Raw genomic sequence first — 12,040 nt, 5'->3', positions numbered from 1 at the left:
GGCAGGTCCCGCTGATGCATGGCGGCTCCCTTTGCGTACAAGCACACCACTCCGTGCAAACGGCAGCGGTGTCGCCCGACGCTTGGAGGATGGATGGTCCAAGTCAAAGGGCCCAACACAGGGCCGCCGGGCAGACCAAGGACAAGGGCAACAGGACAAGGGCAACAGGACAAGGGCAACAGGTGCTGACGAATGCTTGCTCGCAAGTTGTTGTGGACACCCGTTGATCTGGCCATTTGATCAGCATCCCCGGCTGCAAAATCAACAATTGTATATTCATTGTAATGCATCTTCATCATTACACAAGCACGCACCATCATCACGGGTGCATGTGCCCTTGATGAAAAATCGTCTCGGCTGTCCGCCCACGGCCATCCGGCGAGGTGAGTGAAATCGTCCGTCCATTGCACTGCTGCTGCATGGCATGGCGTGATGGCATCCAAGACATACGTATTGCTCTGGACATGACCGTTCCTCCACTGTACAGAAGTCATGCCATGCTATCTGATAGCTACCTAGCGACGGTACATGCATGTACAGTGGGTGCCGCGGTCGACAAGTACATGTACTGGCTGCACAGTAAGGACACGCGTGCCGGGAGCAGCGAGTGGCGTACAGTGTACATGTGCTAGCACGGGCGCGGCGGCGTCCGAGCAGGTCAATGTACATGCAGCACCGTATGTGTACGACCAGAAAACAGTACAGTTCGTGCTAGATGCATGTACCACGTCTGGCACTGCGTCCAGCACTCGGTACAGTGCCGTACTGGTATCTGCACCTCTAGCAGTGCCATTACTCCGTCCTGCACGTACTGACGGTTCACCTTCATCAGTACCCTCTCACTGCCACGCCACGGCCTGTCGTCCTCACCCTCGGGCACTTTTCCCATGTGCCCGGCGTACGGCGTGCTCGTGCGTCATCTCTACACATGCCACTCACATGCCGCTCGCTTTTCTTCTTCTTTCCCTCTCGTTTATGCCATTGTCCGTCCACCGCGCTCGGCAGGCTGCTGCGTCGCCCGCTACACCGCCATGGATTCTGCCCATCGCCGATTCACGGCTAGCGGGCCCCTCCCCGCCCCCGCCGCTGCCAGTGAGGGCCCATGCTGGATTCGCAGGCCTGAGGACACTCGTCTCGACTTACTCGTTGCATCACAACCTCATTTCCGCTCCTCCATACCATCAGCTCGCCATTGGGCTGCACACCACACACGCAGAGGCAGAGGCAGAGGCAGACGCAGACACAGACGCACACACCTACGCAGACGCACACACCTACCAGACGCACGGGTCCATGTTCATCCCGACTCCGCCATGACGACCCTCTCCACCGACCCGGCCCTCTTCCTCGTCACCTCCCTCACCGCCGGCTCCTCGCACATCGTCACGGCGACCTCGCGGCTCGAGACCATCCTCCGCGCCAACCGCGTGCCGTTCAAAGCCGTCGACATCGCCACCGATGACAAGGCCCGCATGCTCTGGGGTCGTCGTGCCGGCAAGGACGAGAGTGGACGCCTCCGGAAGCTGCCCGGCCTCATCCAGGAGGGCTTGGTCGTCGGCGTGCGTCAACCCAGCCCCCCTCCCCTGCCCTCCCCGCACCTTGTCCGTGCCAAACGCCAATCCCTCACACGCTGTCGCTAGGACCTCGTCGAGATCGAAGACTGGAACGAGTACGGCGAGCTGAAGCTGCACGTCAAGATCCACTACGATGAATTCACCATCCCCTCCATCAACGACAAGCCCCCCGAGCCGTCCAAGCTGAAGCAGCAAATCAAATCTAACAAGGCCGCCGCCGCCGCCACCGTCGTCGCGGCGTCCAAGACCGGGTCTGCCCCGGCCGCGCCCGCCGCACCGCCGCCGCCGTCCGGCACGACGGCCGTCACCAAGTCTTCCGAACCGGAGAGCAAGGCCAAGGCTCCGCCGAGCCCCGCCACCCTCGCCCCCAACCCGATGCGGTCCGTCGCCGACGAAGCAGCGCAAAAGGCCAAGGACCTTCGCCTGAAAAGCCTGCGCGAAAAGGTCCACGGCAAGAAGACCGACGCCGCGACCGCGGCCCCCCCGACATCCCCACCTGCCTCCACCTCTGCCGATGCCGCGCCTGCAAAGCCTTCCGAGGTGTCGTCGACGGCTACGACCAACCTTGGACTCGGCACCCTGCAGTCCCCGACCAGCGGCACCTGGAAGGACGGTCCAGAGCAGAACCGAGAGCTCGCGGGGGAAAGCGTCCAGAGCCCGATCAGCGGCCGTTGGCCTGCCTCCGCTGGCTCCGGTGACGTCACGGAGCAATTGGCGGCCGTCAGCCTCAAAGACGGTGGCGTGGCGTCTGAGACGACGACCGAGATGAAGCAGCCCCCGGATGCGAAGCCGGAAGTCACGGTGGTCAAGAAGTCAGAGGCGATGGCGGAAGTCACGGTGGTCAAGAAGTCAGAGGCGATGGCGGAAAGTGTGCTGGAGACGATCGTGGAGAAGAAGGCGGAAGCTACGGCGGAGAAGAAAGCGGAGACTACGGTGGAACGGAGGCCAGAGACGACGGTGGACAAGAACCCGGAGGCTGCGGTGGGAAAAGCACCGAATCCAACGGCGGAAAAGAAACCAGAGACTATGGTGGAAACGAAACCGGAGACTACGGCGGAAAAGGAACCGAAGACCATGGTGGAAAAGCAGCCGGAGACTATGGCGGAAACGAAACCGGAGATTGTAGTCGAAAAGAAGGCGGAGGCTACGACGGAGGCTACGGCGGAGACGAAACCAGAGGCTACTGTGGACAAGAAACCGGAATCCGCAGCGGACAAGAAACCAGAGGTCACAGCGGACAAGAAACCAGAGGCCACAGCGGACAAGAAGCCAGAATCTACAGCGGACAAGAAGCCAGAGGCCACAGTGGATAAGAAACCAGAGGCTACAGCGGACAAGAAACCAGAGGCCGCAGCGGACAAGAAGCCAGAGGCCACAGTGGACAAAAACATAGAAGCCATGGCGGGAACGACACCAGAGGCCACGGTGGGAATGAAACCAGATATTCCGGCGGACAAGGAGAAGCAAGGGTCGGGCGATGAGAAGTGAGATGAGGTCCATCAAGCCGATGATGAATATGAGACATGGCAGCTCGGAAACAACCGCCGCCCGAGAGCAAGCAGGACGATTGATGGTCATTTGTCATGACCCGACGACAATATTTTATTGCGAAGCGCCATTCGTTTCGGGCCATTGCATCATACCCTCGACGGGTCTGAACAGTATTAGCAAACTATGCAGCGCCATTCGTTTCGGGCCATTGCATGATACCCTCGACGGGTTTGAACAGTACTCAGCAAACTATGTAGCGCCATTCGTTTCGGGCCATTGAATCATACCCTCCGCGGGTTTGAAAAGTATTCAGCAAACTATGTAGCGCATACCCTCCACGGGTTTGAACAGTATGCAGCAAACTATGTAGCGCCGTGAATTGTAACCTCTAGTCGATGCTCTGTGAAGCAGTGAAACGTAAAAAGAGAATTGAGCCTCCATAAACGTCGCACATGTCGCAACGGACGGGGGAGGGGGGTTGGTGTATCCTCGTCACCCCCTCCCAGAGAGGACGGGCATCGAGTCTAATACAGACCATCATCGTCGCTAGCCGTCCCTTCTTGAAACCCCGTCGCCGCCTTGCCTTTGCCCTTGGACCGGCCATTGACCGCATGACCACCGCTGTCCAACTGTTCGTCGCCGTCCGAGTCTTCAAACTCGTCGTCGCTGTTCAGCGCAACTCCCTTTCCCTTGCCCTTTCCCTTGCCCTTTCCCTTTCCCTTTCCCTTTCCCTTTCCCTTGCCGTTCGAGGAGGGTCTTGATCCGACCGAGCTGCTCACCGTGCTCTTCAGCGGAGGCTGTGATGGAGATGGCGGGGCCACTGGTTTGCGCCGCAACGCAGCAGTCGCCGAGCCGTTGCTCAGCGACTGCGTCCGCGTCCCGCTCGTCGTCTCCCCGACACCCTCAAAGGAGGCGCGTACCCTTTCGTAGTGGGCGAGCTCGCCAACGCTGACGCTAGGGATCAGTTCCTCGTGGGCGGCGGCAAAGTCGGCTTCGGTGACCATGACGGCAATGTCGTCGGCCGTGGCGTAGTGGTCAAAGTAGTACGCCGTCGATATTGGGTGCAGCTCGTCACCCCGTTCGGCGTTGATCGCCTTGACCTTCGCATCCACGCCGGCCGCCTGCCGCGTGACCGCTTTGAGCATGGCATCGCTGCAGAGGGCGTAAAAGTCGGCACCGGTGTAGGTGAACGGTAAGCTCTCGGCCACCGTCTTGAGGGAGACGGATGGGTGCAGCGTGAACCTGCGACGTCGCATCAGCACGCGATACACACAACACGGCACGCAGGCATGGCTGCGTGGTGAGCGGTTTGGAGGAGGCGGAGGACTCACTTTCGGGTCAGTGCCTCGAGGATGGTTCGCTGCTTCTCATGCGTGTCGGACACGCCGAGGTACAGCATCTTGTCGAATCGTCCGGGACGGAGCAGCGCGGGATCCAACAGATCAGGTCTGTTCGTCGCGCCGATGACGAACACGCCCCCGGCGTCCTCGCCACCCGACATGCCATCCAGCTCGGCCAGGAGTTGCGAGACGATGCGGTCCATGACGCCGCCGCTGTCGCCTTGGTTGCCTCTCTTCGGCGCGACCGAGTCGAGCTCGTCAAAGAAGACGACGCAGGGTCGGGCATCGCGCGCTCGCTGGAAGACGCGGCGCACGTTGGCTTCCGACTCGCCAATGTACATGTTGAGGAGCTCGGGCCCCTTGACGCTGAAAAAGTTGAGGCTGTACTCGGTCGCGATGGCCTTGGCCAGCAGCGTTTTGCCCGTTCCGGGGGGGCCGTAGAACAGAATGCCGGACCGCTTCTTCATGCCCTTGGCGAACAGCTCCGGCCTCTCCAGCGGCAGCTGTATCGTCTCCGTCACCGCCTCCTTGACGTTGCTCAGGCCTCCGACGTCGTCCCAGGTGACGTTGGGGATCTTGGGCGCACCGATCGAATCCGAAAAGTTCTTGCGGGCCGCCTCGACTGCCACCTCAAAGTCGGCCGCGGTCAGGCTCCGTGCCAAGGGCCCCCCCGCGACCTGCACGTCCCTGACCGTCACCAAAGCGCCGCCGCCGCCGGCCGTGGACGACAGCTTTTCCAGCCGAGCCTGCTGAGCAATGGAAGCTCGCTCGACAACGTCAACCAAGTCACCGGCAACCAACGCGGCCGTCTTCAGCGCGATCGAATTCAGGTCCATCGACGGCTCAAGGGTGATGCCTCGATCATCGATGACCGTTTGAAGAATGGCCTCTCGCTCCGCTTCGTCAGGGGCACCGAGCTCCAACTCGTGGGTGAAGAGGCCCCTGACGCCGTCGGGCACCTGGTCAACGTCGTTGGTTGTCGCGATGAGCACCCGAGTCTCCTCCAGGATCTCCTTCAACGTCGACTCGATCCGTTCCGCCGTGAGCGCCTCGATGTGTTGGAGGAGAAGGGCGCAGCAATCCGGACCGCAGCTCACGGCACGGTCCGCTCGGGTTCTCAAGAAGCCCTCCGTCTTCACGTCGCCGCCGCTGCCACCACCCTCGCTGAGAATGTCGTAGGCGTCAATCGCGTACGTGTGCAGCCCAATGTCGGCGCAGGCGGTCACGGCAAGCGTGGACTTTCCAATGTTTCGATGGGTAGACGTGATCAGGATGGCCATCGGGGGCATCTTGAGACGAACTGCTCTCTGGCTCGTGGCCGCCGCCAAGAGCTCCCTAAGCTTTCGCCGGAGAGGAGAAAGGTGGTGCGGTTTCGCATCCGACAAGGTTGGCGATGCCACGTCGGAATGTCGTCTCGGTGCCTTCTTCAAGCCTAGGTAATACGGCCAGGTGCTCTGTATGCCGGCGGGTATCCGGCTCGTCTCGAAGCCGGATCCGTGCATGCCGACGGTGGAACTGTCGATGCAGGCAATGGTGCCCCAAAAAGCCTCGGCCGTGCCATCTTCGTCCTCGTCGGCTTTTTGTATCCGTATGTGTCCGACCTTGAACCAGGCGACGCCGTCGATGCGCGTCGAGGCCTGCCCTTTGCCGTCGCCTTCGGCCGTCAAGGCCATGACGTCGTCAACCTCGGAACCGCCGCCGGGCTTTTCCTGGAGGGCGCGGCCCAGCTGCGAGTCGACGGGAACGGCGATGAGGTCACCGGTCCGCACGAGCCGCGTTCTCTGCGCAAAGTGTCGCTTCAAGCCGCCCAAGACAGCCGTTTGATAGGCTCGCTCGGCAGAGATGGGCGTGCGGATGTGGTGGATGGCAATGTCCTTGGCGTAGGGTGGATGCGATGCGCTCGTGAACCGGGGCAGCGTGCCCTTTCCCTGGTAGGCTGCCTTCTTCAGCGCCGAGATGCGGAGGTGCGTCGCGTTCTCGAGGTTGGCGAGCAGGATGGGTGAGGCGTAGACGGTAGGACTTGTCGGCCGCTGGACCTGGGATTCGAAAAAGGACATCTTCCGCTCTCCAGCGCGCGAGCTCGGGATGCGAGTCACGGGACGGGGGGAGTACCCTTCGGGCAGGCCGTAGACGCGAACCGGACGCCAGTTGGACGTCTCCGTCTCCGGTTGACCGAAGCTCCCGAGTCCAAAGGCACCGAAGCCGTTCAGGGGCGGCTCATCGGCCACCTCGACGTGGGCCCAGTCGCCGGAGAAGCAAGCAATCTTGGACAGGGAGGACATGTCGACGTAGACTCTCGCTTCCTCGTCCTCGTCCGCCGAGGGCTTGGGGTGAAGGAGGTCGGCGGGCAAGGGCCGGAGAAGCCCCTGGACCTTGAACAGCCTCCCTCGCGAACGGTCCGGCCGAGCGGTGGCGGAGGTGAAGTTGGAAAACACCGAGCCGGGGGTCGTGGCGCCGTTCGTCTTGCGTCCGCGCATGGTTCCCATGGTCATCGGCGTGCCCGGCTGCATCGTTCCCAGGGCGCTGACACTGGTGGGCGGGAGCGACGGCGCCTGCAGAGAAATCATGTCATCCATGGAGTCGTCGGAAAGATCGTCGGCCTGGTCCGGGTCGGACGTGTCCGTGTCCGTCTCGGTGACGATCTCGGTCTCGTCGGCTCGCGCATCGGTGCGGTAGCGCTCCTCGGCGGCGGAGAAGAACTGGTCGGTGTTGCCATCCTCCTCGTCATGGTGCATCCGATGGTTCGCCGCCATGGAAGCCTGGCTCCGAGCATGTCTGGCGTGAACCCTTCCGCGCATGAGGACGATTTCGGTCGCGTCGGTGAGGATTCCCTGGGCGACGGGCTCGCAGAGCACGATCCTGCCCGGCTTCGGCGGCACGTGGGTGACGGGGTGCGGGGCGAGCGGCAAGGGAAACAAGTCTCCGGCGTGGACGACGCGGAGACTGGCCAGCGATGATCTGATGGCCGTCGCCAGCCGCTCGTCGGGCGTCTCGTGCTTCGTCGCCCTCGGTCGGGGGGTCGTGGGATGGTCGCGGTAAAAGGTCCCCTCACCCTTCTCGAGCCGCTTGGTCGATTCGCTCTCGATGCTCACGAAGACGGTGTCGAGAGGCACGGGTGCCACGTCGAGGACGAGAATTTCGATGCCGCTGCGGCTGTGGCTGGACAGCTTCGACGGTGCGACGTGCTGCAATGTGACGGCGAAGCTCTGAAGGGCCGGGGACGAGGGCGAGAACTGGACGGTCGAGTGGGCCAGCGAGGCCGAGCGGACGACGGGAACGACCGACCAAGCGGTCTCGGTCGGCGTCGCGTTCGGCGTCCACGGCGAGATGGCAACGTGATGTATCCTGTCCGGTTTTTCATCGTCGACGGCTGGAAGCAGCCACCGAGGTCAGCGGCGGCAACGGCAGTCGAGCAGCTCGACGGAGGGCTCGCGAGACGTACCGTCGGCAAGGTAAGGGAACAGGTCGGCGAAGAGGTCCTCGGAGAAGGTGCCGACGTCGCTCTTGATGCGGTCATCGAGGATGAGCCTGGAGGAGATGGCAGGCTTGTCCAGCCTCCGCCTGCGACCCCGTTTCTTGTGCGAGGCCGGTGCCGACGCGGCCATGTCGATGGGAGGCTGAGGAGCGACTGAGTCGATGGAAGGTTAAGCGGCCAGCGGCGACGGGCTCATGGCGACTTCTGGACAGGAAACCAAAGGAGCAACGGCTACTCGGCAGGGACGGCTTTGTGCATGTTCTCGGGTTGAGCTGCAGCAGAGTTGCATCGGCAGAAGTCCCGGTTGAGGGTTCGACGGGACGTGCCAGGAATTTCGGTTGGTCGAGGCTCAGAGCCTCGGCTTTGGTATTTCACAGCCTGCCCAGGTCTTTTGGAGTACCCGCCGAGTGCTACGGGATACTTGGGTACCTACCAAGAATGCTGTACGAGTACTTGCTCGCACCAACTGTACCGTAGGCGTTGGTGTCCCTACTAGGTACGTAGCGCTAGGTTCGTCGTACTGCACCTACTTAGGTCCTCCTGGGCCTACCAAAACCCGAGTCGCTGGTACAAAACGGCTATCAATAGTACTAGCCGTACGGAGTACTCGGTACTTGCAGGTGCCTTGGTATGCAGGTACCCTACTATCTGCACGGAGTACTCCGTGCCGAGGAAGCCACACCCACCATTACAGTGCTGTTACAGTACAAGCAAGTATTGCACATGTGCATGTCCATGTAAGCGCACTGTGAGGACAGTAGGTGCACTGGTACCGAAGAAAGCCGCCAACTGCTCCAACCGGGACAACTCACTGTACTTGCTTGTATAGCTACTAGGTTCCTATTAATTTCTCAAGTACCTAATATAGTAGGTACATAATACCAATGTACGAAGAAAGTAGTTGCATGTGCTTGTTGTACTATACAGTACGCGGAGTTGTCTGATCTGATAGCATGGTTGCCAATGACGTCCAGCTGTAGCGTCCAGCGCCGCCGCACCACGCCTGTATTCCTCACTACTAGTAGCAAGGCCTACTGTACTAGGTACATACTCCGTACCGAACACTAGGCACCTACAGCGAGTACGCAATAGTATACTCCGTATATACTGTAAGTACTGTAGATATACTGGAGGTGCAAGTAGTGCCGCAGTACACTCACTACCTGGAAGGCACGTCTTCGTCAGTCACGGGGTATTTCTCTGTCCCCCAGCTCTTAACCTACCGCCATTGTCCGTACGGCAAACAAACTTCGTCATGCTTCGCATCAAACGCCTTCAGGCCCATCACATGCTGACTCGCCCAATGTATTGTCCCCATCCATCATACGGACCCTCCTCATTGCAACTCCCTGCCAAGGGCCCCATAACCATCATGGGGTCGCTGCCGAGACATTCCTTCGTTCGATCTAGGATAGGTTTGGATTTGCACAGTATGTGTACCCCACGCACATGATGGCAGCTCGCCTTCGTTATCATCAAGCACCGGTCGTGCTTTGTCCGTCCATGGCGTCGAGACCTAATCGTCGAGCATGCAACATGGAGCATGTATATCGAGCATCGAACACTGAGCGATGGACACTCAGCGTGGGCACGGAACACGGAGCAGCAACGGCGACCAAGCAAGTCAGAGGCTTTTAATTCTCCCCATCTCTTCGTCTTTCATCGAGAGAGGGAAGCGGGAAGGGGGAATATATCCCGAGGAGAACCCACGAGTTTTCTGCAAGAGAGAGCACTCGCTCAGGGTGGCATCGGCTGTGGGCAACAGGCTGAAAAGCTGTCCCATGATCAAATGGGCAGCAATCAGTCGTCGTCAGTCGTGGCCCAGAGAGACACTTTCACCACTCAGATCCCTCCCGTGTTCATGGAAGACGGCGGTTGTCTGTCCGGTGTGCCACAGCATGAGCGGCACAAACTCGACGACTTCGGCAAGGATCCGGAGGGGAAGCTCCATAACAAGGACAACGAGCCGAATGACACGACTGCGGACACAGCTCGAGATGGGGAGAAGCCAAAGAAGGGCATCCGCCCACCCAATCGTATCCGACGCCGGGAACCAGAAAATAAGGGGACCCATCCCAGCATGCATGCGAGAGGAAAAAGAAAGCGTGTCCTCGGCGCTCTCGTCGGCGGTGTCCGTGGAGTCGCCCGCGCCGCGTTTCACAAGTTGACGGTGCGTGACGTCGCCAAAAAGCAGCCACTTTTTTTCCACGACCAAGTTCGGCAGGCTGGCGTTCGAAAGCTCCGGGAGCAGGCCTGGCATCGCAACAGGTCTGTCGGCAGGCCTGGGGCAGACGATGCGGCCACCGATGCGGCCACCGAGAGCGAGCATCTACCAACCGTGGGCGGGCCGGATCCGATACTCTGCGATGCTGAATACTACGCACGCCGAGTTGGCCTCGACGTGGAAGAATGCAGCGTAGAGACCGAGGACGGATACATCATCGAGCTTTGGCACGTCTAACGACCCCAAGGAGTGCAAGGTCCCGGATGGAGCTGCCGAAAGTCAAAAGGGACCGAACCTGTCTCGAAGTGGCAGAAACCAGCTCAGAGTCGACAAGGGGGCCAAGTATGCCGTGCTTCTCATCCACGGTCTGCTGCAGAGCTCCGGCGCCTACTGTTGCGACGACAACCAGCCGCTCGCTTCCTGGCTCCGCAAGTCTGGATTCGACGTCTGGCTGGGCAACAATCGCTGCGGGTTCAGACCCCGCCATGCCTCCCTAAAGCACGGCGACCCACGCATGTGGGCGGACTAACCATCGACCAGAGAGCATGGAGCATGAATATCGAGCATTGAACACTGAGCATTGGATACTGAGCGTTGAGCACGGAGCAGCAACGGCGACCAAGCAAGTCAGAGGCTATTAGTTCTCCACACCTGTTCGGCATTCTTCAAAGAGGGGGAAGCGGGAAGGAAAAGCGCATCGTGAGGAGACCTACGAGTTGTCTGCAAGAGACACGACTCGCTCAGGATGGCATCGGCTGTGCGCAACAGGCTGAAATGATGTCCCATGGTCGTCTCGACAGCAATCAGTCGTCGTCAGCCGTGACCCAGAGGCTCACATCAGCGGTATCCACGGAGTCGCCCGCGCCGTGTTTCACAAGTTGACGGTGCGAGACGTTGCCAAAAAGCAGCGACTTGTTTCCACGACATGGTTCGGCAGGTGTGCCAAAACGGGTCGAATCGTGACGGCCTTGTTTTTGCCGATACATTCAAAGATCCTATGGAAGGAAGCCCTCTGCAAGTAGGCTACACAAGTACAAGAGCAGCGCTCCTAGGTGGTCGCTGTGCTCGTTGCCTCGAGTCTCGTGGAATCTAGCGATGCTCGTCAGTAAAGAAGATTAAGAGCATATAACGATACCCTCTTGTGGATTGAGACATGGAGACTTGTGAGCTAAAATGCCGACACTTTATTAAGACTCCGCGTTTCCGTTGCAAAGCTGCAAAGTCTGATGACGTCAGAACGGGCAAATCGCTAGAAATCTATGGATAGATCACCAGTTGATAACTAAAGGAACTTCTGTACATCAGAATAAAGTCCCTTGACGATTGATGTTATCAACAGATTAAGCCTTGTTGACGATACCCTCAACCAGCTGCAGAGCCGGAAAACTCGCCCTTTGGCGTACAAAATAGATCTTTAAAAGGGCATCAAGTACCCAGTGGCAATACGCTCGAGTGGCGGCCGGGTTTGGCATCAAGTGCTTACAGTCGATATCGTTACTCTCATCGTGGCCACGAGGTTGCTGGCCTTGACTTTGCGGCCCGGGCTGCCACTTTATTGTTGAACGACGCCTCCAGGAGGATAAGAAAGCCAGACCAGCAGAAGCTAGCCTGATATCACCGTCACCATCGTCATCTAAAAGAAAACATTGTACAACACGATCGCCGATAACAGCGCTCGTAAATGCAGTCATTGTTGGCAGGATAGTTGGCTAGGACTCAGGTAGGTAGGGTCTGTCTGCTAGGCTGAACGGGCGGCTACCCATTCTGTCCCATCTTTTAGGTAGTAATCTTACCTGCTAATCCTTATTTTAGACATCGTAAGCAGGGGTTGACGGAGGTTTGTACAAGATCGATGTTAAACTCCCACAATTACATTGGAATGCCTTACCACATAGGAAGAGCGACTAATTTATGCACAGAATTGTGTCCCAGACCA

The 12,040-nt window shown here is 59.4% G+C and overlaps 3 protein-coding genes across 3 annotated transcripts; 2 read left to right on the top strand and 1 right to left on the bottom strand.

Moving 5' to 3' along the window:
- Positions 1–1,313: 1,313 nt before the first annotated feature.
- On the top strand, positions 1,314–3,062 carry DCS_03958 (uncharacterized protein; the record flags this gene model as incomplete). The annotated part of the gene is made up of 2 exons (XM_040801271.1): positions 1,314–1,559; positions 1,641–3,062. The coding sequence occupies 2 exons, from the start codon at positions 1,314–1,316 to the stop codon at positions 3,060–3,062; spliced, it is 1,668 nt and encodes a 555-aa protein (XP_040656304.1).
- A 527-nt stretch (positions 3,063–3,589) lies between these two features.
- On the bottom strand, positions 3,590–8,010 carry DCS_03957 (Peroxisomal biogenesis factor 6; the record flags this gene model as incomplete). Its single annotated transcript, XM_040801270.1, has 3 exons — positions 3,590–4,307; positions 4,397–7,775; positions 7,848–8,010. 3 exons carry the CDS (start codon positions 8,008–8,010, stop codon positions 3,590–3,592), a joined length of 4,260 nt encoding a protein of 1,419 aa, XP_040656303.1.
- A 1,659-nt stretch (positions 8,011–9,669) lies between these two features.
- On the top strand, positions 9,670–10,633 carry DCS_03956 (uncharacterized protein; the record flags this gene model as incomplete). Its single annotated transcript, XM_040801269.1, has 2 exons — positions 9,670–10,281; positions 10,352–10,633. 2 exons carry the CDS (start codon positions 9,670–9,672, stop codon positions 10,631–10,633), a joined length of 894 nt encoding a protein of 297 aa, XP_040656302.1.
- Positions 10,634–12,040: the final 1,407 nt, after the last annotated feature.

The sequence above is a fragment of the Drechmeria coniospora genome, chromosome 02 (assembly GCF_001625195.1).
Source record: "Drechmeria coniospora strain ARSEF 6962 chromosome 02, whole genome shotgun sequence".
Classification (NCBI taxonomy): domain Eukaryota; kingdom Fungi; phylum Ascomycota; class Sordariomycetes; order Hypocreales; family Ophiocordycipitaceae; genus Drechmeria; species Drechmeria coniospora.
The sequence above is the reverse complement of the archived record's forward strand: the minus strand, read 5'-3'. Positions and strand labels throughout refer to the sequence as shown.